This window comes from Hylobates moloch, unplaced genomic scaffold (assembly GCF_009828535.3).
Source record: "Hylobates moloch isolate HMO894 unplaced genomic scaffold, HMol_V3 SCAFFOLD_6, whole genome shotgun sequence".
Taxonomy (NCBI): Eukaryota; Metazoa; Chordata; class Mammalia; order Primates; family Hylobatidae; genus Hylobates; species Hylobates moloch.
The window spans coordinates 70,733,574-70,759,648 of NW_026652281.1; the positions used below are offsets into that span (position 1 = coordinate 70,733,574).

At 40.4% G+C, this 26,075-nt stretch overlaps 1 protein-coding gene across 7 annotated transcripts in view; it reads right to left on the reverse strand.

Moving 5' to 3' along the window:
• Positions 1 to 26,075, reverse strand: part of PDE8B (phosphodiesterase 8B) — a 259,008-nt gene that overhangs the window by 91,138 nt on the left and 141,795 nt on the right. For all 7 annotated transcript variants that reach the window (XM_058440782.1, XM_058440781.1, XM_058440780.1 and 4 more), the window contains 5 exons: positions 22,619 to 22,809; positions 19,293 to 19,352; positions 16,896 to 16,953; positions 11,001 to 11,089; positions 3,400 to 3,478 (listed from right to left, as the gene is read on the reverse strand). In XM_058440782.1, the coding sequence (XP_058296765.1) occupies positions 3,400 to 3,478; positions 11,001 to 11,089; positions 16,896 to 16,953; positions 19,293 to 19,352; positions 22,619 to 22,809 (477 nt within the window). The remainder of the gene's footprint in view (positions 1 to 3,399; positions 3,479 to 11,000; positions 11,090 to 16,895; positions 16,954 to 19,292; positions 19,353 to 22,618; positions 22,810 to 26,075) is intronic.

The window sequence follows — 26,075 nt, forward strand, 5'->3', positions numbered from 1 at the left end:
GGGGCTGAGTGGAGAGAGACAAGCGGTGAAGAATGTCGGGAAAATGTAAACAGACTGCATCTGGGTCATGAATTTCTTTGGGCTTAAATTGCATCCATCTGCTGCTTCGGAGATGTTCGAACCAACTGTAATCACTCTTGCCCTCAACTGCGATGGCAGCAGTCATGAACGGGGTGGTGCAGGGACACTTGGGGAGCTGTTCCGTGGGAGACACAGCTTCTATTAACACGATCAACCCTGAGAGTTGAAGAGGTTTGGAAGATGCTCTGGTCATCAGGCCTTTGGTGGGTGACTGAAGAGGAGGGGGCCTGATATTGTCTTCGTGGATCTCCAGACCCCCTCCTGGCCCCATCACTGACATGTAGTAATCAAGGCCCTCCCTGGGCAGTGAAGGGCATCACTTACAGCGTGGCCCCTGCTCACAACACCAGCCTCACACCTCCCTGGGTCACCCCTGCAGGCTGCTGAGCTGTCTGCACGTCTCTCTCATCTCCGGGCCTTTCCCCACGTGCTTGCTCTGCTTATAATACCCTTCCCTGACTCTTTCCCTCTCCAACTCCAATTTATCCCTCTTCTCTTTCAGGAAGCCTTCCCTGACTCCCCTACCTAGTCCACTCCCAAGAGCTGCCACTGATGCCTGTGCAGACTTTCAGTGACTTATTACACCGAATTTAAATTTTTGTTTATCTCTCTCTCTCCCAGTGGACATGCAACTCCTCAAGAGCAAAGGCTATTTTGAATTGATCTTTGGATACTCAGGACTGTTTAGTAACTATCTGATGAATGAATAGAAAATATTAGAGACTATATTATTTTCTTTATTTGTTAGCTATATTCTCATACCTTTTCATGTGTGTTCATTCTGCCTTCCCTATTAAGTTGTAAATTTGGATAGAAGTCATGGCCCTTCTTTCACACCAGGGTTCCTGAAACCCTGGTGCAGAATGCAGCAGGTACTCCCAGATATGGATTCTGGAGCCAAGGCACCCAAGTTCAAATCCTGGCTCTGCCAATTACCAGCTACAAAACCATGGACAAATTACTTAACTTCCCTGGTCCTCAGTTTCCTCATCTGCAAAATGAGTACAATAGTGATACCTGACTCATAGGATTGCTTTAAGAAATAAATGAGTATGTGTAAAATGCTTAGAACTGAGCCTAGTATATGGCAAGTAACAAGTGTTTTAAAGCAAATATATAGAGAGTTTAGATAGATGGGGGCATGGAGGGAGGAAGACAGGAAGGAAAGGAGGGAGGAATGGATGGGTGGATAGATAATAGATGGATAGACACACACAGATAGGTAGATATTGCTTCTAAATTTTAAGTGCTGCTACTTGACCTCTGAAGATTTGTATTCAAAAAGGCATCTAACTATTTGATTGGAGTGCCCTGAAAAGGATGCTGATATCAAGTAAGAACATATATTAACTATCCCATCCAATGATGACATCCTCAAAATTTATAGCACATAGGCAATTTCACCATACATATAACATCCTCTATTCAGCTCCTTCCTCCTTCCTCTTGTTTTAAGTTCCATACTACAGATTGCTGGTACATTTTTCTAAAGGAGGATGAAAAGGTTCCCTGAGAAAAAAGCTGTAAGGTCTTCTTTCAGAATCCAAGTTTCCCTTTAAAGGCACTGACTCTCCTTCCACCTCTCCTTTACAGGCATCTATTATACTGGCCTCATGCTCCTGTTTCTTCCTGTTTATGGCAAAGGCTGGGAGATGATTAATATCATAATGTGACACCATCACAATATTACCTCTCCCAAGGATACAGGTTTTCTAACTACCAATTGATAACTGGAGAATGAAAGACTCTGTTCCCTATTCTAGAAGTCATTTGTTAGATTACAGGTGGAGGGGCAGCTAGTGGGCAGGGAGCCCCTTCTCCTCATTTCTGAAATCAAATCCAGCTGCACACTGCAAAACAGGGAGGTGCAAAGAAAATGTGCTTCATGAATAGAACTGATTGTCCAAGTCTGGGTATAAGTGGGGGAGATGTGGGATTTTTGTGCTTGGTCTGTAACAGAAACACGTCTGGCTCTCTTTGAGGTCCAAGAGGCAGACCTGTGGGCAGGTGGGCCACTAATAGCCAGCAACGTGAGGAAGCCTTCAGATACATTTCAAGGGGCAGCCAGAAAACATATTCTAACAATACAGCTAAACAGGAAACCAGGTAGGAAGGCTTTGGAGACATGACTACATATTTTAGTTCTGATATTTATTACTAAGGCTTTCCTTGGATAAGTTCCTTGACCTTGTTGGGACTCAGTTTCCTCATCTGCACTATAGGGTAATGATGTCTCTTTCCTACCCTTACTGAATGGAAATGAGACAACCTAATGAAAGTGCTGACGACAGGGCCTAGGCAGGGTGGGCTATTGATGTTATTGGTCTGGTATGAGAACAGGGTGTGTATGTGTGCACTGGGAGATTTCAGGGCAGACAAATGTGAGGCTTCTGCTGTGGGCTTCGCTGCGTGTTGCCCACTGTCTTTGGTGCCCCACTGACAAGTGCTCCTCACACTCCATGCCACTCTGCAAACCAACAGCAGGCAGGCAAGCACCAATTCGTGGAAAGTCTATATTTCAGGGTATTTTACAAATACAAATTGCTTTCCAACAATTATAATAAGAACACCTCATTTCTTGAAAGGTTTCTCTGCTACACACATTTCCTTGGGAAGATGACATTCATGTAAGAATGCTTTATAATTAGGATACCCACTGCAGGTAAACAAATGAATGTCTTTGAAAATATTTTGTTCCCTAGACATTTATAAGCATTTGCTGTACCATTCTGACTTACTTCTATGTGAATAGTGTCTTCACAGATGGTCAAAAGAATTTACCCTGGTTCTAGCTGGGTGCAGTGACTCATGCCTGTAATCCCAGCACTTTGGGAGGCCAAGGCAGGTGGATCACTTGAGGTCAGGAGTTTGAGACCAGCCTGGCCAACATGGTAAAACCCCATCTCTAATAAAAATATAAAAATTAGCTGAGTGTGGTGGCACATGCCTGTAATCCTCGCTACTTAGAGGCACAAGAATCACTTGAACCTGAGAGGCAGAAATTATACTGAGCCAAGATTACCACTGTACTCCAGCCTGGGCGACAGAGTAAGAATCTGTCTCAAAAAAATAAAATTTTTTTAAACCCCATTTCTGTCAAAGAAATTGCAGGTTCTGATCTGAAGTAATAATTTTTTGTTCTTTATTGAATATCTAATTGTTAAGTCTACCAGTATTCTCTGCACAGCTTGATATTTATTTCTCCTAAAAAAATGTGCTGATACATGAGGATGATGCGAAAGTACTTGATAAAAAGTGTGACTTAAACCTGAAAGGTTCATTTTGAATGTTAATGACAGAAGTGGTTTCTTTCCATACCTGAATCACGTGGTCATCGCTTGTTATTTCTATGGCTTCATGACAGTGATCTAATGCTGTAAACACTGAATTACAGGCCCTGAAAGTTATAAAAGATTGAAGTTAGTTCTTCTATGAAAACCATTCACATTTCATCTGTTAATTTAACAAAGTAAACAGATACCAGGTTCATCAAATCTACGTACTTTTTGTTATTGCCATGGTCTGAATGCTGATGTCTCCCAAAAGTTCATATGTTGGAATCTAACATCCAATGTGATAGTATGAAGATGTAGGGCCTTTGGGAAGTGCCTAAGTCAGTGGGGCTTCATACTCATGAATGCGATTAGTGCCTTTATTAAAGAGGCTCCAGTGAGCTCCCTTGTACTTTCTGCCACGTGAGGACATACAGAGGGTGCCATCTATGAGGAACGGGCCCTCACCAGGCACAGAACCTGCTGGCACCTTGATCTTGGACTTCTCGGCCTCCAGAACTGTCAGTAATACATTTCTGTTGCTCATAAATTACTCAGTTTAAGGTACAGTAATGCAACTCATAACGATATTTCAACAATGGACTCAATATACAACGGTGGTCCTGTGAGATTATAATCCTAATTCCTATTGCCTAGTGGTGTCGTAGCAGACATAACGTCCTCATGTGTCCATGATGATGGTGGTGTAAACAAGCCCACTGCACTATCAGCTGTATAAATGTGTAGCAATACAGTAATGACGTACAGTACATAATATTTGATAAGAGATGACTGGGATACTGGTTTATGTATTTACTATACTATTTATCATTGTTTTAGATAAAATACTCCTTCTACTACTAAGAAAAGTTAACTGTAAAGTAGCCTCAGGCAGGTCCTTCAGGAGGTATCCCAGAAGAAGGCATTGTTATCATAGAAGGTGACAGCTCTATGTGTGTTATTGCCCCTGAAGACCTTCCAGTGGGACAAGATGTGGAGGAGGATGTCAGTGATATTGATGATCCTGACCCTGTGTGGGCACTGGCCAAAGTATGTCTTAGTTTTTAACAAAAAAGTTTAAAAAGTAAAAAAAAAAAAAAAAGATTTAAAAATAGAAATAGAAAAAAGCTGACAGAATAATGTTGTAAAGAAACAATTTTTTTTGTACAGCTGTGAAATGTGTTTGTGTTTTAAGCTAAATGTTATTAAGAAAGAGTGAAAAAGTTTAAAAATATAAAGGTTTATAAAGTTAAAAAGTAGCAGTAAGCTAAGGCTAATTTACTATTGAAGAAAGGAAAATGTTTTAATGAATTTTGTGTAGCCTAAGAGTACAAGCTGATAAAGTCTACAGTCCTATCTACATAATGCCCTGGGCCTTCACGTTCGCTCTCCATTCACTCACCAGCTCACCCAGAGCAACTCCCAGTCCCGCAAGCTCCATTCATGCCAAGTGCCTTATACAAGTGCACCATTTTAAATCTTTTTTTTTATACTGCATTTTTACTGTGCCTTTCTATGTTTAAATTCACAAATGCCATTGTGTTAAAAGTGTCTACAGTATTCAGTACAGTAACATGCTCTACAGGTTTGTAGCCTAGGAGCAACAGGCTATACCATGTAGCCTAAGTGTGTAGTAAGCTATACCATCTAGGCTTGTGTAAGTACACTCTACAATGTTTGCACAATGACAAAATCATCCAACAACACATTTCTCAGAACATATCCCCATCATTAAATGATGCATGACTGTATTTCATTATTGCAATCCTAACAGACAAAGAGGGTTAATAATATGCTTTGAGGGAAAAAAAAAGTCATCTTTCAAACTAAATCATAAATAATAGCATATATATCTGTGTGTATGATACAAAAAGAAGAATTGTAATTCAGTGAAATCTTTGTGGATCATGGAATGGACTATGTGTGTGCTGAATGAAACTTCAACACTAACACGAGGCAATGACGTTCTTCTGTTTCATTCACAGCTGTGGTCCTGGAGAAGTTAAGTCTCCATCAATTAGAGAACTTAATTGGGCCCAAATTGGATGTGAGGTATTCTGGCCTTTTGCAACAGACACAAAAACATTTTTTCTCCTTTTTTGCTGTTGTGATATTACTCGGCTTCCAACCATTCACCCTGGCATGGTGAAAGGCAAACCCAGCAGAACTCCCCTTGCTGGTTCATTGCATCTCTGCAGCTCTCCAGGTGGGGACTTTTCTTGGTGACCGTCCCTATATTTCTGGAGTATTTGGAATCAGACTCTAATTTTCTTTGTTATAGTTTTAACTAATTTCCTAATCTAGAGCAACTCCAAATACAGTAAGCTATTTACTGTCCAACACAGCAAGCATGTAGCTAGAGCTCTGTTATTTATACTGACTGTTTAAAGAATCCCAACAAAAAGCTTTCTTACACATTGCAAAAAGAAAAAAAAAACTGTTGATTTACTGGATTGATGTTTTTTCTTTAAAAAAAACTCTGAAAAATGTTATTTTTTCCACTCATAAAGGCATTCTAACTTTGTCATCCTATTTTGATCTGTTTAGAGGGAAGAAGGCAGAAAGAAGTGGGTGAAATCTGGCTCTGTATTTTTCCAGTTATGCGACCTGAGGCAACTTTTTGTCTTCAATGGCCCTCAGTTTCCTCATCCATAAAATGAGGGTAATAATATGTATTTCACAGGTTTTTGTAAAGATCAAAACAGTTTATGTGAGGCATTTCTTGAAGTGTTTGGGACAATATGAGAATACAACATATGACACCTGTTGTTATGTTTAAGATCACAGAGTAATACTTCTTTGTTCTCTAAGGCTTTCAAAAGGCTTTGGTGAAAAAAATGAATCGGAACCTATCATTTCTCATAAGTATACCTGAAATGCCAAACCAAGAACTGTATTCAATAATAGTGAGGTATGTGTGCAGAGTGCAGTATTTTAGCCAACTGCAGGACGCCATTCCTATAGTTGCAGAAATGAAGATATCAGTGTGAGAAGGTAAGTAAAACAAGTAATCATGATATGGGTTAGAAGAGCAGAGGAGAATATCAACCTAACTCAACTGAAATGGCTTACACGTGCAGTAGTATATTTTCTTAGTTAAATTGCTCCAGTCTACCTAATTTGAACTGTATACTGTCTTAGTACCACCACTTATAAACACAATTTAAAATAAGAAAAAAGAATAAAAGGGGGCTTTAAAACTGCTACCAAATTTGTCACTGCACTGCCTCATAAGAGACAAGCAAGAGCTAGTCTTATCGACAGTGTTTTCCAGGCACCTGGTCCAAAACTGGACGAAGCACCATAGGGAAGGATTTCCTGGGCAGCAGCTGTCTTTCAGAAGTCACTCGTGGAGAAACACACTCTATGTGGACTAATTTGTTAACTTTGAGAGCTGGATAATTAAGCTTTAATTAACACATTTTATCAAATGACAAATTCCTCTCTTGCCTAAGCATTTTTTCTAACTATGTAAACAGGTTTCAACTAAGTATATAAACAGGTACTTCAGACTATTATCATTTTCATCAATTCCAGAGGTTGCCTTTATACATGATCTTAGATCCAATCTCCAAAATTCATTAAACATTCATTTTATGATTATCCACAAAGCATGAAATTTTCAATAAGTATAAAGCCCCATAAGACAAAGTAAATGTTTATCAACAGTTGAAATGAAAGGATATTGGTAGAAAGAACACACTATTTCCCACCCCTGCCCCCCACGACAAACACTACCAGAATGCAATGTTTATTCAGGCTCTCAACCTCTTTGGTTGATGGTTCTATTTAAATAAACCTGCAGCAAAATGAGATAATCAATTTGAGTCATGTTTCTAGGGTTTTAGAACTTAATTGCTTGTATTAATTATTCATACTCTTCTGGCAGAAGAACCTTAGCTTTATTAATAATATCTGTTCTTGGGAACCATATAACTCTTTTGTCTCGGGTATCTTTATGTTTTATTCTTCAGGTTAAAAAGTTGGAATACTAGAAAAAAGAAACACAAGGGAAAAGTAACCTAGGTGTGGAAACCCATGAAGCATAGGTAATATCACCATTTTCCCTGCACCTTCTTAAGAGCCTTCGAAGGTCCAGAGAGAAAAGGTAAATATTACAGGGGTCCAGGTGTAAAGTCTATAAATAATATAGTAATATGCTGAGTGGAAAGTGCACCAGACTGAAAAAGCAGGATGCCTGGATTCTACTCCACCACTGCCACCAACATGCTGAGTAGCTGTGATGGTTCTCAGTGTTTTCCCCTGTCAGTCATGGCCAGGGTGTTGGGTTACATTATTTCCTGTGTCCCTTCCAAAAGTGCTCTATCTAGACTCCACTAAAACAACACACACACACACACACACACACACACACACACTGTGAGGCTGCCTGGAACAAGGGTAGGACTGGGCAAGGTGGTGGCTTGTAGGGAAAAGCTTCTGAACACAAGTCCACATCCCAGCAGGAGTCTGGGATGAGTTGGGAGCGGGGAGTGGAAGAGGTGAGAGGATCATGACCTTGCTACTTGTTGGCACTCATTACTGGGCAATAAAGCAATAGGGACTGGTTATTTTAAGCCTTCACAGCTCAGTTTCCACCCCTGTAACACAATGGCTATCACGCAGAGCCCATATGAGAATAAAGTGCTCTACAAATGTCTGTTAATACTGAGAGATGTGGTGTTCCACAGAATACAGAGTTTTGCCCACCAAAAATTTTGATTCTTTCTAAAACTGAGGATTGCTACTGTCTTAAGATTTGGAGTGAAATAAATATAATGACTTGGATGTTAACTTCTAGACTGACTAATGAATCAAACAATAGCTGGTACTGCATTAGTATATATCGATCAGCCCAAACTCCTGCTAAGTAGCTAAATAATTATCTTTATTTTAGATAAAATAGAACTTTTCATGATAAAGAGGTGTAAGAACATCAGAAGAGATAAACAGTCGTCATTTAATCTAGATTATCCTAGATGCTCTCCATTTCATAAATTCTTCTATTCAACAGAGTAATTCATCAAAGGCATACAGATATGTGATTTAGTTCTTACGTCTTAAAATTATTTTATATAATAGAATCTTAAAATTAGACTACATCTTCTGTTTGATCACATCAGGTGATCCTTTTTGTTTCTTGGTTAAGTAAATATGGTCACTAGACAGGAGACCCGGGCAGAGGTGTCTACCTTCAACATTCACCATCATACTGCAGTACAGACTGTCCTTGCAGAATGACAGTAATGCTACATATTTAGCTGCAGCTGGGGGCGGAATTGTAGGGGAAAGTATTATATAATTAGACTATAATTATTCTAGCATTGTATAATAAAGAGCCTCATTTTCCCAGTCTGCAACAAATGATAGAGTTGCTTGCCTGCCTTGGGGTACAGGTATATATGCTAGATGTCCCTGAGTGCCCTAAGGAGCTGGGGAAGGGCCATGGCATGGGTCACTGCCCCTATCTGCTGGGCCTGGATATAGAATACCTGGGAATATGCACATAAAATCATGCACATGTTCACACACACACCCAAAAGGGCGATAACTTGAATAAGTTATCTGCACAGCTGAAGCTTGTGCAGAAGGCAAGATAATCCATGTGCCAGGCAAACCTTCTTTCCTGGGGCCACTACCTTCCTGGGTCAAGTCCATTCACCAATTTGACACTGATTTGTATTAAGAACTTGAGCCTTTTCATTATGACCTCAACAATGGGTCCAATGCCCCCAACCAGTTCTAGTAAGTGAGGAGTTAGAAGTCTAGTACTTACATAATGGTACTTAGAAACTTGCAAAGTTCTGAATCTGATAAGACCTTAAAAAGTCTTTGATGCCCTGGCTCTAAACAGATTTCAGCAGTACAATAACCTGAAGGCTTTTCTTTATGCTCTTGTGTTGGCTGGGGATATTTATTTCAAATTTCCAGGCCTGCTTTTGCCCTGCCCATCATGGACAAGGTGCCCCTAACATTCCTGGGACAGCCCCCCAGTGCCCCATGTGCACTGCAGAATCTGTATTAGGGCATCTCCTGGCACCTAACATATGCCATCACATGTAATGTTGCCTAAAAAAAAGGAAGCACTTATTTAAAATCAAATAATGGAATTGCCTATCAATGCAATGAGGTGTTACGCTGTTCATTTTTTATTGTGGGTAATACACAGTTGAAGAATTAAACCACAGTAAAATCCCCCTCTTTCTAATTCTATTTATTGTGTAAACATCTAAAATAAAAGTACTAAGTCTTTTAACCTTCAATTAAAAACAGTAGAGACCCCCAGGAATAATAACAATTAATCTACATTATTAAAAGGCATAAATTACGGAAGTAAAGGCAACGTGGGTCTCTAGAAAAATTCTATGAAGTTCTCTGAAGCTAACATACACATAAAAAGAAACCAAGGGATCTAGCTTACTTATATGTTCAAAAAGTCTTTGGCAATATTTCTTACCAAGGGCTGTTAAAAATACCTGAATTCCCAAAATATCTGATTTCCCACTGGTTTGAGATTCTTTTTTTAATACTTTTCTACCTAAGAAAGTGATGGTGTATCCCCACACTTTATTTCTTAGAGCACTCTACCCACCAAAAAGTGACTTCCCTGACCAGGGTGCACCCCAGGGGAACCTGCTTCTCTGGGTTTATGTCAATTCATTTTGCCTCCCTGGGACAGAGGATAATTAAGTTCGAAAAGGGTTTTGTCATCTTTGAATGACAATAAGTAATCAAGATAAGGCATATACTCACTATAACAGGATGCTCTCCTACTTATTTTGTGTTGAGCCTCAAACTATCCGTGACTTCTCAGTCAACCAGAGAGAGAAGCCATGCTACAGACTTATCTGGCATCCCACAGCCTGAAGCTCCTGGGGACTGGGCCCCGCAGTGGCCCATGGGTGGAGAAGAGCCTTCTCCTTTCCCTGCTCTCTGGATGAGAAGGGAGGAAAACATCAGGGTCCAAAAAGCCTGCCAGAGTGGAGCCTGAGCAAAACTAGGCAGGAGCTAGGACCCTGATATTCCTAAGAGGGCCCAGGAGCAGAACATCCCCTAGCCCAGCATTCTGGCCAGCAGCCAGACACCCAGAGAATCCCATCCCTGGAATGGAGCACCAGTGACAAGCCTGCTCTTAAAACACTATATGCTTGTAAAGAGACTTAAAACTGGTTTCTTAAAGCTACTTCATGCATATTGAGGCCACAAACAGACTTAATAAAATTGCTATTGTGGTTACTTAGCCATTATTATGGTTAGCATGATAAATATCGCCATTAGTTTGCCCCTATGCATAACAATCCAAGTAAAAATGTATAAATATTGAAAGTAGGAAGTAGAAAATAATCCTCAAGGCTATTCTTAATCTCGATCTAATTGTGCAAAAATTAAACATTTTCCCAGGTTACAATTTTAAAATTCTGTAAATAGTGGAAATAGTGTCAAAAGAAGAAATGCTTCCAATTTATTTCTTTATATAATGGGCCTTCTGGCTTAGATACTGCTGTTGGCCAGCTGCCATTCATTGCCTGTTTAAAAGCTTCAAAATCCCTGTGATTCAGCTATGAACCCATGAACATCAGCCTGTTGACAGATAAGATTTTCTGAAGAATTGCTAACCTCATGTTACTGAATCATTTTGCTACATACCGTAATTTGAACTGGGAGCGAACTTCCCCATGTTCTATTTGAATCAGTTCATTATAGCAAGCAATTATGCTGCTATTCTCCATAAATCTCTGAAAAGAAAGCAAAGACAATACATAACACATATATAGTTACTTCTTAGAGAGTCAAATAGAGAAACTTAACAGTTGTTCCTATCCCCAGGTAACTCCGTTATATAAGACAATTAGTAGGTAAGATGAGATGAAACAGCTGTCAAGGTGTTCAAAGTGCTTGTTTAAATGTATGAGAAACAACAGAGCAAGTAATACTGTACACTTCACTTCCTTCATAACAAAGGTAGAATAAACTACATTATGAACACTCTAGGGCACGCAATGCCTGCCCAGCCATGTAAATGACTGAAACATTTTGCCTCATATTGCACTAATAAAATCATCTAAAACCCAACACTCAGCATGTTCAGTGTGCACCACATTATCAATGATCTCTTTGGACGGGAGAGCCTACTCTTTACATCCTTCCTAATTTTCTGAGTGCCTAATGCAGGGGAAAAGTTAAACACAGAATTTTCATATGATCTAGCAATTCCACTCCTAGGTATAGACTCAAAAGAACTGAAAACAAGTACTCAAATAAATACTTGTACATGCATGTTCATAGCAGCATCATTCACCATAACCAAAAGGCAGAAACAGCCCAAATGTCCAACATTTGAACAGATAAACAAATTGTGGTGTATACATACAATGGATTATTACTTGACCATAAAATGGGAATAAAATACTGATACATGCTACAACATGTATGAACCTGAAAAAAGTATTAAATGAAAGAATCCAGACAGAAAAATTCACATACTGTATGATTCCATGTATATGAAATATCTAGAATAGGTCAATTGATTGAGCCAGAATGCACATTGGTGGTTGCCAGGGCTGTGGGGAGGAGGACTAGGAGTGACTGCTTAATGGGAACGCATTTGGGAATGATGAAAATGGTTTTTGTTTGTTTGTTTGTTTTGCAACAGGGTCTCACTCTAACTAGACAGAGGTGGTGGTTGTACAACACTGTGTATGTGCTAAATGTCACTGAATTGTTCACATTAAAATGGCTAATTTTAGTCTCATCTCAATTGAAAAAAAGGCTTTCATGTATTTATAAATAAACTTAGTGAATGAATGAACAGATAGATAAGCAAATAATAATGCAGAAGAAAATGCAGCACACATTGTCATTCATCAAAGAACCATAAAGCAACCATTTATGCTAGGCATGAGCTGCTCAAGTCCCATGTTTAAAAAGCAGTAGGCCCTTTTTCACTTAATCCCAAAGTAATTTGGTTTACATTTCTTATATACGCTACGTGATTCAGTGTAGGGTATATAGGAAATTGAGCACTTCTCCGACATGTTCACGTCAATACTTAATGAGAAATAATGAAATCAGAAAAAAAAAAAAAAAAAGCAAGTAAGGGAAGAGATTTAAGGACAATTCTACTTAGGAAAGGGGAAATGTTTTGCATTTTAATTGATTAAAAAAACACATCATGCAAACCTTTCTAAGCATTTGGCTGGAAAACTATTAAGTAGAAAGATAAGCAGAATTCCAAAGTATTCCAAACTACCAGTCACATACTTTTGCTTCTCAGGTAGCTATATAGGTACAGGAGGAGAATACTAGGCCCTGCTGAAAGATGTATTTCTTAGAATTCCTTCACCCAAGTTGGCCAGAGAAAAAAATCAATCCCTCTCCTGACTCCTTCCTCTCTCTCTCTCTCTCTCTCTCTCTCTCTCTCTCACACACACACACACACACACACACACACACACACACATACCCCACATACACACTAGAGTGGATGGCTCCACATATCTGGAGTGGTTGGCTTCTCCCTGGCTCTCCCTGAGCCTCTGGTCCTCCACAATTCTTATGTGGAAGCTGGGAAGGGCTAAGTAAAGAGAGGAAGCCATAAACATACACATAAGGGAAATACTTTCTCTTTGATTTACAGAGCAAAGTTAAACATGGTTAGAGTCCATTTGCGCTTTTAGATGGATAAAAGCTATATATCAGCCTGTAACAGAACTCAGGGAGTTGTTAGCTGATGTTTTGTAAAAACATGAAAAAAACCATGATAAAATACGTTTTGAAAAATGCTGGAATAACATAGAAAGTTACGTATGTATATCATGACACTGTTTTGTAAATAATACACAGTGATTTCCATTTCTGCCTAGAAATAAATCTGAAAGGCTGGTGGCATAAATAATTTTAATTTTTAGCTTATCTGTATTTTCTATAACAAACATGGATTAGTTTTTGCAAAAAATGGAAAGAAAATGTTGGGATAAACAAAGTTAGCAGGTTTCTTTACTACGGGACTTCTCACAGTATTTAAAATGCTAATGTGCAATGTTGCAAAAGTGCTTTGTGGATTCTCAGGTGTGGGAGGAGGGGGAACTGAGTTTTCACTGATTCCCCAAACTTACTTGATCACAGAAGGCTTTTTTCACAGACCACGTATTAATAGCTTTTGGTACAGTGGTGTTCTGTGGAACACTAGCTTGGGAAATCTAACTTTAGTGAACCCAATATAGAGTTTGGAGTTAAACAACATGTATTTGCTTCTGCACTTTGTCATGAGTGTGAGCTCTGGCAAGTTTAGTTGTTTTGAGCCTGTTTCCTCCTCTGCAAAAATGGAGAAAATATCAAATCCCTCATATGTAGAGGAGGATTAAGTGAATCACTGGGAACTGGGCCTGACAATAAATCATAGCTCCCCACTTCCTACTCCACAGAAGGTCTCTCCACAGAGAACTGTGTCCTACAGTTGTGCCCCCGGCATGCCTAGCACATTGCACAGAGGCAGAACTCCATAAACACTTGTTAAATTGAACAAACATTTTTGCAAATAGAAAAAGAGGCACATAAAGTTGATATAAAAACAGTTGCAACTGTCCTTTGCTAAAATGCTCATTTCTAAAAGGCTCAGCATGGACTGAGCATCTATATACTCGCTGCTTACACATAGCTCCAGAGCCTTCAGGGGGAGTTGTTGTGGGATATGTGACGGCATAATTTGTTCCTAGATCCCCACTCAGGGACCGCAGACTGAACCACCAGCCAATTAGCTAGCAACACAGGGGTGAGTTTCAGCAGATAATCTAATACAATCAAAACAGCTCAGAGATGGGAAACAACCTCATGGAAGGCAAAGATAACTGGCATATTTGAAAAGGTGCTTGGGAAGAGAGTTGTGAAAGACAGGATTTTGCCCAAAAAAGGAGAACCACCACATGAAGATCAGTCTCAGCTGATGGTGTGCCACAGTAATGCCAGGAGAGCTGTTGTAGGTGCAGTGTGCTTCTCCTGGAACGAGCCCAAGCTACTGGGGGCACCCTGACCTAACAGGCAAATGGCCTCTATCAGGGCCAGCACTGAAGAACACCAGGTGGTCCCTGACAGCTACCACTGTTCATGCCCCTCCCCCAAAGCTTTATTCACTGAGGCTGACTGCAAAACACAGTAACATGTCTGGATAGTGGGAAATGAAGCCTTCCAGAGCACCACGGACCAGTTATAAAATGTGTAAGAAGGAAACAATGGAACTTTGGTTAAATTTTCTCAACAGCATTTGCACCCAAAGAGTGCCAGTTGTTTCTCCTAACTGTGAGCAGATGTGCAATCTCAGCCTTCCAGACAAGATGCTATCACTTCAAATGGCAGCAATTCTAAACCAATTTGAGGTAGGATCACTGAACTAATGGTAGAATTCCAAAAGGACACTCAACAGCACGTACATGGGTCCTAATCGATAAAACCCACAGTGTGTCATTGCCATTCTCCAATCATCTCCCAGGTAATGAGGAAAATCTATGTCCTCACACTCCATGAGGTCCCAACTCAAACTTGAAAAGGACAACATCGGAATGGGGTAGAGTCGGGGGGTCAATATTACACAGAAGTTCTATGAAGCCTGTGAATAATTTTAGAGCTATTTCTTAGAAAATGAGTGAGTAAAGAAAATCTGTCTCAACCACATGGCTTCTTTGCTGATTTTTCTTTTGCAACTCTTCATTCCAAAAACTCAGAAGCATTGTCTCATACATTCTCATTAAGATATAGCACCTAAGAATAGCTTTCAGAACCAAATGCCAACCTTTGCGAGAAGAGATAACAGACAAGAGGAAAAAGTGTTAGGAGCGTGAAAAATATTGCTAGCTGGAAACATTCATTTCTATCACACATCGTGAGCCACTAGACTACCTTGAATCTTCTCTATAGCACTTTCTTCCACACTGAAGCATACCAAAGCACAAAACAACTGCATCACAAAGGTAGTTTTTGCTTCTCTGTGGTCTACAACTAACAGGAATATATACATATATATATTTAGGCCCGGAGTAGCAAAGTACCATTACTAAAAGCACACAGAGGATTTTCATAATTCACAAGGCACAGGCAGTACCCTATTTTTTAAGGAATACATCACTCCACCTACTTAGGATTCAGATTACTTTTTTTTTTTTTTTTTTTTTTGAGACGGAGTTTCACTCTTCTTGTCCAGGCTGGAGTGCAATGGCGCGATCTTGGCTCACCGCAACCTCCACCTCCCGGGTTCAAGTGATTTTCCTGCCTCAGCCTCCCGAGTAGCTGGGATTATATGCATGCGCCACCACGCCCAGCTAATTTTGTATTTTTAGTAGAGACGGGGTTTCTCCATGTTGGTCAGGCTGGTCTCGAACTCCCGACCTCAGGTGATCTGCCTGCCTTGGCCTCTCAAAGTGCTGGGATTACAGGCGTGAGCCACCGTGCCTGGCTGGGATTCAGACTACTCTTACCAAAAGATCTTGAGACACCGGGTATGCCTAGTTACTTAGTTTGTTGGTAAGTCTCTTTGGAATAACCAATCTTAATCTTCAAGTTGAATATCAGTGTTATTCATGATGTTTACAGTTTAAGCCAGGAGGTCACAGGATGCTATAGGATTACTTGCGTTTAGATTATCAGCAAAAGCTGTATAAGTAAACCATGGTCCTCTATCCTATTATTTTCCTAAGGGAAACCTTTTATTTTTTACATAGGAGTAATATACATACTTGTTATTTAAAAAAATTAAAATATGAAGTAAGGTCTTCCACAATTTCTCTATAAGGACTTGTTTTCTTTTAGTATTAGGGAATATAGTTCTTTTAAACATTCATGTTTTGATGATCTTTTTCCTCCTCCCTTTCTTCTCTTTCTTCTCTTTTAAGTCCATTCTATCAGTTCCTTTCCATTTGCATGCACACAGCCTTGCCTCCAGTCTAATTTCTACCCTGAGATGCTGGGTGAGCTTGGTTATTTAGTTCGTTAGTGAGTTTCCTTGGAGTAATTCTTAATCTTCAACTGGAATCTCAGTGTTATTTGTGTAGTTTGTCACTCAAAGAATTTTTCTTTGCTGATGTTAATGGTTTCAACCGGGAGTTTACCGGGTGCTACAGCCATCATGGGCCTGTCCCTAGGGTATAAGCTCTGGCCAGCCCTGATGAACAGAGTGTTGGGTGCCAGTTTGGTGGCTGTATCTATGTATAATCACACACACATTAAATCGAGTTGACTGTACTGATTTAAATAAGATTACTTTATTACTTTGGGATGACAGAATTTTAATCTGATATAATAAGATGTGTTTTTATGTCATTGTGTATCTATTGCTAAGATATATGGAAAAAACCCAGAGAGCAAAAAAGGCAAAGAGCTCGACTGGAAGCTGCTCGTTACTCTCCCATGAGAACACAGTTTCTTCCTTTCCCTAGCAGTCCTGGGGCTTAATTTCCTTAACAGTTCTCCGTGGTGGTTTTGCTTTCCTGTTATGGGAGAGTTAGGGGTTAAGGCGCCTGTACCTGAGAGAGATGCTGGACATCTTGTACATACCCTGTTGAAGCCTGCGTGGAGAAGAGGAAGGACTGACGCCTCTTCATGGTCATCCGATCTGCAGCAAAGCAGAAAATGTGGTCACTCAGCAGATACAAACCAGGATTCCTCACACTGAAACACGGAGAGAGAGCAATGAGGCCACACAGCGTTAGCTCCAAGAGTGGCTTCCTGACGAGCACGTGCCCACGGGGCACACCTGCCTTCAAGGATACAGACCCCACATCTACCTTCCAGATGCAAAAAGAACAAAAACAGCAGAGAAAGCTCCAGCAGTATACCTGGAGGTATCACCCTCAGTACACATGAATGGCCCTTTCCAACTCAGCTGCCCTTTGCGGTTGAGCCACATGTACGGAAGCAGTCCCATAAAGGGACGTGTTAGGCGCACTGTTCATTCCGAGACCACTGTCCCCAAACCATCTGGAAGTATGACTCCCACACCAAAACCGAGCTGGTCCAGCTCTCAACATGAGGCAGACAGCCAACATTCCAGGCTGCAAGACCCCCAATCCAAATAGGAGAGAAGTAGCAGCAGGAACACACAGTTAGAATGGAAGGAGAGAAAACAAAAATGGATAATTGCTACTCATTTCACAAGAGGGTTTGCTATAGTGAGCTTACTGCTGAGTCTCAGGACTTCAGTTTGAGTACAAGGTGGGATGTGGATTGGCTTGTCATGAAGACATGCCATCACTGGGCTCTCTGTCACCAAGATAGAGAAACAGTGTCTGACACAGCCAGCAAGTAACATGGGGGACATATCCTAAGAACCAGGGAAGAAAAATGGAATAAAAGGGATTGGGTGGAAACGCAGATAGAAAACAGGAACAGAAGTCCCAGTGCTGACTTGTGGCGTTACCCATAGCTGACTCCTGCCCTAAGGGAAAAGCTATTTTACCCACTTTCTTTTTCTTCTGGAACTCCAAGTTCTATCTTCTCTGACTGTTAGGAAGGCCACAGAAAGGGTTCCAAGGGTATTAATGATGTTTTATTTCTTAACCGGGTGACATAGACACACATTCATTTTATTACTACTCTCTCTACATGAAATATTTTATAATTAAACCAGGAAAAATCGGTGACATCATAACAAATAAGCCATAGTCAACCATTATTTGTCAAGGACAAGCAAACCTTTTTGCCATATGAGTCAGAAAAACAAGAGTGTTTTGTTCTTGGACCCATGTAATAGCCAGGCTTGGGAAAAATGCTCTGTGGCCTTCAACATTTCTGGTATTGATGTCCAAGACTCTATGACCTCATTCAGATCTCAGAGTGTCCAGAAGATAAATGTAAAAAAGAGGGCTGAAGGATGCTGATCTTATGTCTCAGTTCCCCTCATTCATTCCCTGTGGAATCTTAATCTCCCACCAGGATGGAGAGGTGTAATGAACCAGTGAGGACAATGTCTCTACTTTCTCTGGACCACATCCCATGATGGGTATCAAACAAAGGAGAAGACATAGCTCCTAGGAAGACACTCAAGGAGTAGCAGGTAAGTAGGAGTCTTCAGTGAGGGTAAGACTTTGAAGCCATGATTTCCTGTTGTATCCACATGACTTTGGAATGAGGCATTTCAAGTCCCCTGGGCCAGACTTTCCTGGCCTTTGTCACAGAATTTGTGCCAAATGCCGTAATGAGGCCAAATCCAACAGGTCCTAGGTCCTAATTAAGGTCTTATTCTCTCCGAAGATAAATACAGCCATTAAAAGACTACAACAAATTTTGTTACCTGCCAAGATTTCTACCACTGTAGCTTGTACAGACAACTTTTCTTCCTGCTGGTTCTTTTACTTTAAGTGCTGGCCACTTCAGACGATAAACCCAGCAGAGCAGTCACTCATCCTACAGTTTCATTGCACCTACAGCACAATCCCTTTTCTTTGCCTTCCAGCATTGGATAAACTCTACTGTCCTGCCTCTAGCCACATAACGGTCCCAACATCAATTTCACAACCCTTGTCTTGTGGATTTAGTGCCCCTTTATTCTCATGCTTGAATATGAAAAAAAAATGTTTCTTCTTAAATGAAAAACAAGCATATCCCCATCTCTTTTCTTCAAAGAAAAAAAAAAGATAAACTGCAACAATGTTTTCTCCAGACCACCTCATCCTCAAATTTTCCATTCATTTCTGGCATATAATGAGTAAACTTTCTCCCTGAGGTGTATGACTAGGTGCTAAAGGCAATTACATAAGATACAGAGAAAAACCTAAATATTTCCAGGAACTTGTGAAGCAAACAAAAGCCCCAAAGCAAGATCAAGATCTAAGGCTGGTGTTCTAGGACCCAACACATGCCCATTGCTTAGATAGCTCAAAAACCAGATTACATCTGACAAATATTTCAGAATGAACAGTACTCCTTCCATCTGGGAATGGGAGGTGCACTTACACTCGTGAAACCACTGCGAGGATCACCGTGTGCTCGGAGGGATTTGTGGCCCGGATCGACCTGCAATGAGAAGGCTCCAAGTCAAACAAGGTGATCTGGGCTTTGTTACATTAAATGAATGTGGAACTTCTTCACACTGAAAATGATAAAACATCAAATCTTTCTCTAAAGAAAAGGTCTTAAAACACAGAGAAGACAACAAAGAAAGATGCCCTTGTGGATTAGGACAATCTCTTCATTTCGTTAAAACATTTTTTCTCTTAACTCCCAGGCAATTATCCAATAGGTCAGACCTGCCAATTTTCCACTTAAAAAACTGGCAAATTCCACTTAAATTCCATTTTTTAAAATCGAAACTCCACTCTTCAAAACAAAAATAAATTGGCAGTCCTACAATCCTCTTCTTATCAGTATGTACCTGGGAAAACTCATTGGATTTGATCTTTTTTCTTTTAAAATAGCAGATAGTTCAGAAAGTTGAGCTTATGATAAAAATTAAAGCACTTGCTGGCAGCTGGATGTACAAATGCCGGTCAAAGCCAATTAAAGGTGGTACAAAGAGCCACCTCAATTTTTCAGTCCTACTGTAGTTTGTGCTTAAATACTTTAAACAACTTGATCATCAGCTGGGGCTGAGAAATGTTGCAATATAGTACCTGTCACCGTATAATGTTTGTTGTACTAGGACCACCTGGATATAGTTAGTTTATTCCCTAGGAATTAAACAGGACCAAAATAATCAGGACATAGAATTTTGAGGTCCATGAATCTTCTTAGCTGTACCATGCTACAGCCCAGATTCTGCACTGTTCTGGTCAGGGGGTTGTAAATTGGACAAACTTTTAATAAAGCCCCACACACTTGAATCTCGGTGTGAATCAGCAGCTTGCTTCGACCTATTCTCTTTGTCTGGCCTCTGCTTATTCTGAGATATCTTGGAAGAGAACCATGATCTCCAAGAACAGAATTACTCCAGAGTAATTTGTGAAACAACACGCATTTGTTTTCCTCTCTGGCTGTGGGCATTTCTGCTCCTCTCTACTTTAATGTGTTTGAACTACCACTCCCCAAGGGACAGCCGGCTCATATTGCTTCATCCTCTTCAACTCCAACATTTTCTGACCTTTCTCAAAAAACGTACTTTCTGCATCTCCTGTTCCTTGAGCCCTCACACTGTGTGGGAGGAAGGCTCCCGGAAATGATCGGCTGCCATATTCCCGGGAAGTGAAGTTTCCTCTGTCGATAAATGGTATTTGAAAGAGATCTTTTGGAGAAAATGCTATTAACTCACAATGGGGCAGGAGGCATAAGTCAATATCCCTCCAATGCCGGCACAGACTACTTCCCACTCAGCCACCCCACAGGGCAGGTCCTGCTAAGGTGAAGCTACACTTATTTTATACTCAGGAGCCTACTGGATGGATACTCAGTGGAAATACCAGTTAGCACCTAATGAAAAAATACATAGTGTTTTAGAGGCATACTCTTATCTCTAGGGAAACACTAAGTACTTCTCACCTTCATTCAGTCTTTCCCACCCCAGTAGGCATCATGGGCACACTGCTGGGCTATATCCTAAGGTGTGGGTTTTAGGAAAGAGGCTAAAACATGTAATGAGCATAACTGGGCTGGAGCACACACTCTCTTGGTTTCTTTTGGGACTGGCTTCCATCTTTTGGGTTGCTTCCTGCTGCTTGTCTCTTTTCTCTCGTCTCTCCAAAGGAACTGGTATGGTAAGAGAGACCCAGGCCTCTTCCTGGATGAGAGGACTAAGGGGAAGGTGGGGCTGAGGCTCAAGGAAGCATGTTAGGCTAAGGTCCAGTCCTAGCTCAAGGGTGAGGAATCTAGCGCCACAGGTGACAACAAAGAATGCACATCTGCCAGAAGCGTGTCACCCACACATCTCCCCAGGGAATGTGTGCTGGGAGTCAAGCATTTGGAATCTGGCCACCCTCAACATGACCAATAATGGTCGGGAAACACACTGCCAGATATGTACATCTGACTTCTAAACTGCATAGACCTCTATTGGTTTTCTGTGCAGCTAACACAGAAATATATTTGGTAGGAAATAAAACTCTATTTCTTTATATTCAAAGAAAAATGTAAAGCTTGTCTGCTAAACTGGGCCTTTGCCTGAATTAAAAAATTTCTTCCTGTTGATTTATTCTTTATAAGTAAAGCTTATCTTAAGTGATTATATGTAGGAACAAAGAAGTGTGATATTTCTACTATAAAACTACATAGGAAAAGTAAGTGAAGGCCAAGAAAAATCAGAAATACTTAGTTTTACAAGACCCAATTCTACTATAAAATCATCAAAAATATTTCCTAATACTAAAAATAGCATCCAGATATTTTATGATATACTATATGTATATTTATGTACACTATTAAATAGAAAAATATTTTTATGCAGAAAGATGAGATTATTTGAAGCCATTAAAACATATCTAAAACAGATGCTTAAGAAAAATTCTTCTTTGGGAAACTGAAAATCATCAAAGAATAGCAAGATGATGCCTGAGATAAGACACTTCTCTTAATCTACTAATTTCTTGTCAGGGTACCAAAGTTCTAAAAAGCCATTTTCCCACCTTTTATTTCACTTACTAACATTCAAGAAAATTCCAGCTCCCCATGCAATTGGACTCTGTCTTGGTCTAGCATTTAATTAGTGACCTCTTCCATCTAGCTTCAAAGCATTCCACTTCTGCTAAATGAATCCGTTCATCCAGAGCTAACTCTTATGACTGAGCATTTATTTGTGAACAGGCCTGTGTTTCCTCCCCAGAGTGCAAGCATTTCTATAAACAAGCAGGGGGTTTGGGTCCCTGGAAGATTTTCTGTTGCTGCAAAGTGGCTGCCTTCGCTCCATGACTGGGAAGCCTGCTGTGGGATCTACCCATCTGTGTCAGGCAGGAAAAAATTTATATTTCACACATTTCCGATGTTCATTTTGGGAGAGAATAATGAAGATTAAAATAGCTAGTTTAAATCCAAACCGTATCTGTGTAATGCGAACTCTGTGAATTTTAATGTTTTTTATGAGCAATACACAGGGTGGGGGGAATACCCTGAGGTTTTCAGGGGAGCCCAGCTCACACCTCTAAATTTAGTACAACTCAAATGTGGGAAAGTAGAAGAGGAGAGAGAAATCTACAGGAAGGAGCTATAGCTTTCACCACAGACATCTGTATACACTGCTTAAAAACATCAACGCATATTTTAAAAATATTTGAAATAAACTAAAGATATCTATAAATGAAATCCATTGTAAGATGTAAAATGAACATTTACTAAGCATATTAAATTAGAGAAGGTACCTGCACACCGCTTCTGCATCGAAGTTCTGAGTTTGTCTATGATCAATTACGATAATTTCATGATGCTTATCAAGAAAGCATTCAAGGGCTGACTCTGGAGTCCGAGCAATATTGCATCTATAACCAGCTCTGTCACAGGCCCACCAGAAGCCATCACTCTGACTATCTTCCTTTGCAAAGATCAGCAAAACCTGAAACACAACAAAAAGAGCATCTTGATATAAATCATCATCCATAGAGACTATTAAAAACAAGCCTATCAGCCAGGCGCAGTGGCTCATGCCTGTAATCCCAGCTCTTTGGGAGGCTGAGGCAGTGGACTACTTAAGCCCAGGTGTTCAAGACCAGTCAGGGCAACACGGCAAAACCCTGCCTCTACAAAAAATACAAAAAAAATTAGCCAGGCACAGTAGCACATGCCTGTGGTCTCCACTACTCAGGAGGCTGAGATGAAAAGATCGCTTTAGCCTGGGAGGTAGAGGCTGCAGTGAACCATGATTGCACCACTGCACTCCAGCCTGGGCAACAGAGTGAGACCCTGTCTAAAACAAAGCCAAAAACAATCCCCCCAAAACAACCAAAAGACCAGGCCTATGGTATACTGGTTAAAAATGAGGCCTCTAGAGGGAAGCTACCAGGGTTCAAATCCCAGCTCCTCCAGTTGGTTACAGTGGTCTTTGAACAAGTTATTTCACCTCTTAGGCCTATAGTTTCTTGGCTCTAAGAGTGAAAGAACAGTGCCACATAAGTTAGTTCTGAGAACTGAATAAGCACAGAGAAGGTGCCCATTCACTCTGGTGGTGACTGTTACTCACTACAATTACAAGTATTTCTAATTTCCTAATTAGCTTTGTTTTTAAATAAGAAGTAAAATTATTAATGAGATAGTTAACACAGGTTAGATTATGGTTTACATTTACAATACATATATTTGATTCCAGTTGCAAGTGGTATTTGACTTTAAGTCCCTGGAGGCCACCTCTTTGAACTTAGCACTAAAATACCTATAGACATAAGGAAGTAAGGGAACTCAAAACAACCTCACAAATGAATGTTAACATCCAATCTTTGCCAGAATCTAGAGAGAATGATCATGAAATGTAAAGCTGATGGAGATAAGTCAAGGGAAAAGTGCTTCTATTGATGAACTGCCTCATTGAGAAGCAATTCCACCCACAGGAAAGAAGGTAGAAATACTTTACACAGTGTCCCCCTCATCATGCCTTGGGTCCAGGAACACAGATTCTCTGCCAGCCAGAAAGACACAGACTACCTTACCACCATCTGAGCTCATTTACGTATTTATGGTCCATCTCCCTCACTGGAGAAGTAAGCTTCAGGAGAGTGAGGGCTCGGCCTGGCTTGTTCCCTGCTTGTACCCCCCATGCCCAGCACCAGGCTGGCACTTCCTAGATGTTCAGCAAATATTTGAGAAATGAAAAAATAACTACCTGTGGGGTCTTCTGAGAAATGCAAGAGGGCTTTACTATGAATAAGATGTAAGACCACCTCCCAGCAATAGATCTAATAAGAAAAACCTATAATAATCTCAAGATATTGTTAAGGCACTCAATATTCTTCTGCACCCATGTCTGGTTTAAACAATTAGCAATAGAGGGGTAGTTTCTCAACATGAAGAGATTTGAGTCAATAGTCAATATATTCATCATGGTGAAACACCAAACACGTTTCACTTAAAGTCAGAAACAAGCCAAATTGTCCAATCATTACCATTACATTTGAAAAATTTTTTGTTGTTGTTGTTTGTTTGTTTTTGAGATGGAGTCTTGCTCTTGTCACCAAGGCTAGAGCGCAATGGCACAATCTTGGCTCACTGCAACCTCCACCTCCCGGGTTTAAGTGATTCTCCTGTCTCAGCCTCCCGAGCAGCTGGGATTACAGGCGCCCACCACCATGCTCTGCTAATTTTTGTATTTTTTTAGTAGAAATGGGGTTTCTCCATGTTGGCCAGGCTGGTCTCGAACTCCTGACCTCATGATCCGCCCACCTCAGCCTCCCAAAGTGCTGGGATCACAGGCATGAGCCACATGCCCAGATGAAAAATACTTTTATTAATTGAAAATTGGAAGTATATAGAAAAGTAGAAACAATAATATAATGAAATTCATGTACTCCTTACCCGGCTTCAGCAATAACCAACTCCTAGCCAGTGTAGGCTCATCTCTATCCCTACCCATTTTCCTAGCTCTTATAACAGATTGTGGCAAATCCAGCTATTTTATCTCATCCATATGCTTCTGTGAAAGATAAAGATTTTTTAAAAAGAATAAAACCAGAATATCATTTCATACCTAAACCTCTCCAATAATTCCTTAATATCAATAAATATCTGGATATATTATATATGCCATTCTTCAGCCCAGGAAGCTCCTAACTTTTCCAGCCACAGAGTTCCTTCCAGGAAGAAACAGGAGGTGGCTCTCCCAAGAAAAATGAAGGATACGACCTTGTGGATTTTGATAATGAAAGCCTTCAAATCAAACTGTTAACAAGGGAGCCTGAATGAGAAAAATCAGGTAGAATAAACTGGTTGGTGCAAAAAGTCAATAACCTTTTACTAGGTGTAGCTGTGGTATTAACACAAGAAACTCAATATGCCGAACCTAGAAGTCAAAAAAGGTGAAACATTTCTTGTCTCTCACCTGTCTGGCTGAATTATGGATTTCTAAACAAGAATCTCAGCAATTTATATTTCCTTGACACCATTATGCCTCAATCTTTGACTAATACAGTAAGAATACAACAATTCTCTTGTTGGGCATTACAACAGCTATCACTAATTTTCAGAAACACTGCTTTTAAGTGCTTACGGTATGTTGATGAACAAAATAAAGACTCTTTGCCTTGTAGTGGTAGAGGCACACATAATAAATAGAATATTAAGTAAGCACATTATACAGAATGGTAATAAACGACAGGTGCTATGTGAAACCCGGCAGAGCAGAGTAAGGGGGTCAGGAGTGGGTGCCGGCAGCAGAAGGAAGTAGGCAGTTAGGATAGGTCCTGCTGAGAAAGTGATGTGTGAGCGAATGCCTGAAGGGAAGAGAAAAGCAAGCCCAGTTTATGTTGGAAGGAAAAGCATTCCAGGCAGAGTTCTATAAGCCCCTGGTGTGTTCTAAGGACTGCAAGGGAGCCTGGGTGACTGAAGGGAGGGTGTGAGGGCAAAAGGGTGGGAGCAGGTCAAGTTCATGGCAGAGGGCTAGACCATGATAAGGCCTTCTAGGCCATTTGAAGGTGTTACAAAACTGGATTTCACATGGAAACTCACAAAACTGATTGAAGGTGGACAGCTGTATTAATTGTATATTTTTATTTTCTGTGTTTCTGATGCTTTGACTTCTGGGGCTTTGCTGACCCTGGAAGGACTGCCCTTCTCAGGGTTGCTAATTCCTAGAGATAGCACACAATTCTCCTGTGAGCATGCCCTTCATATGCA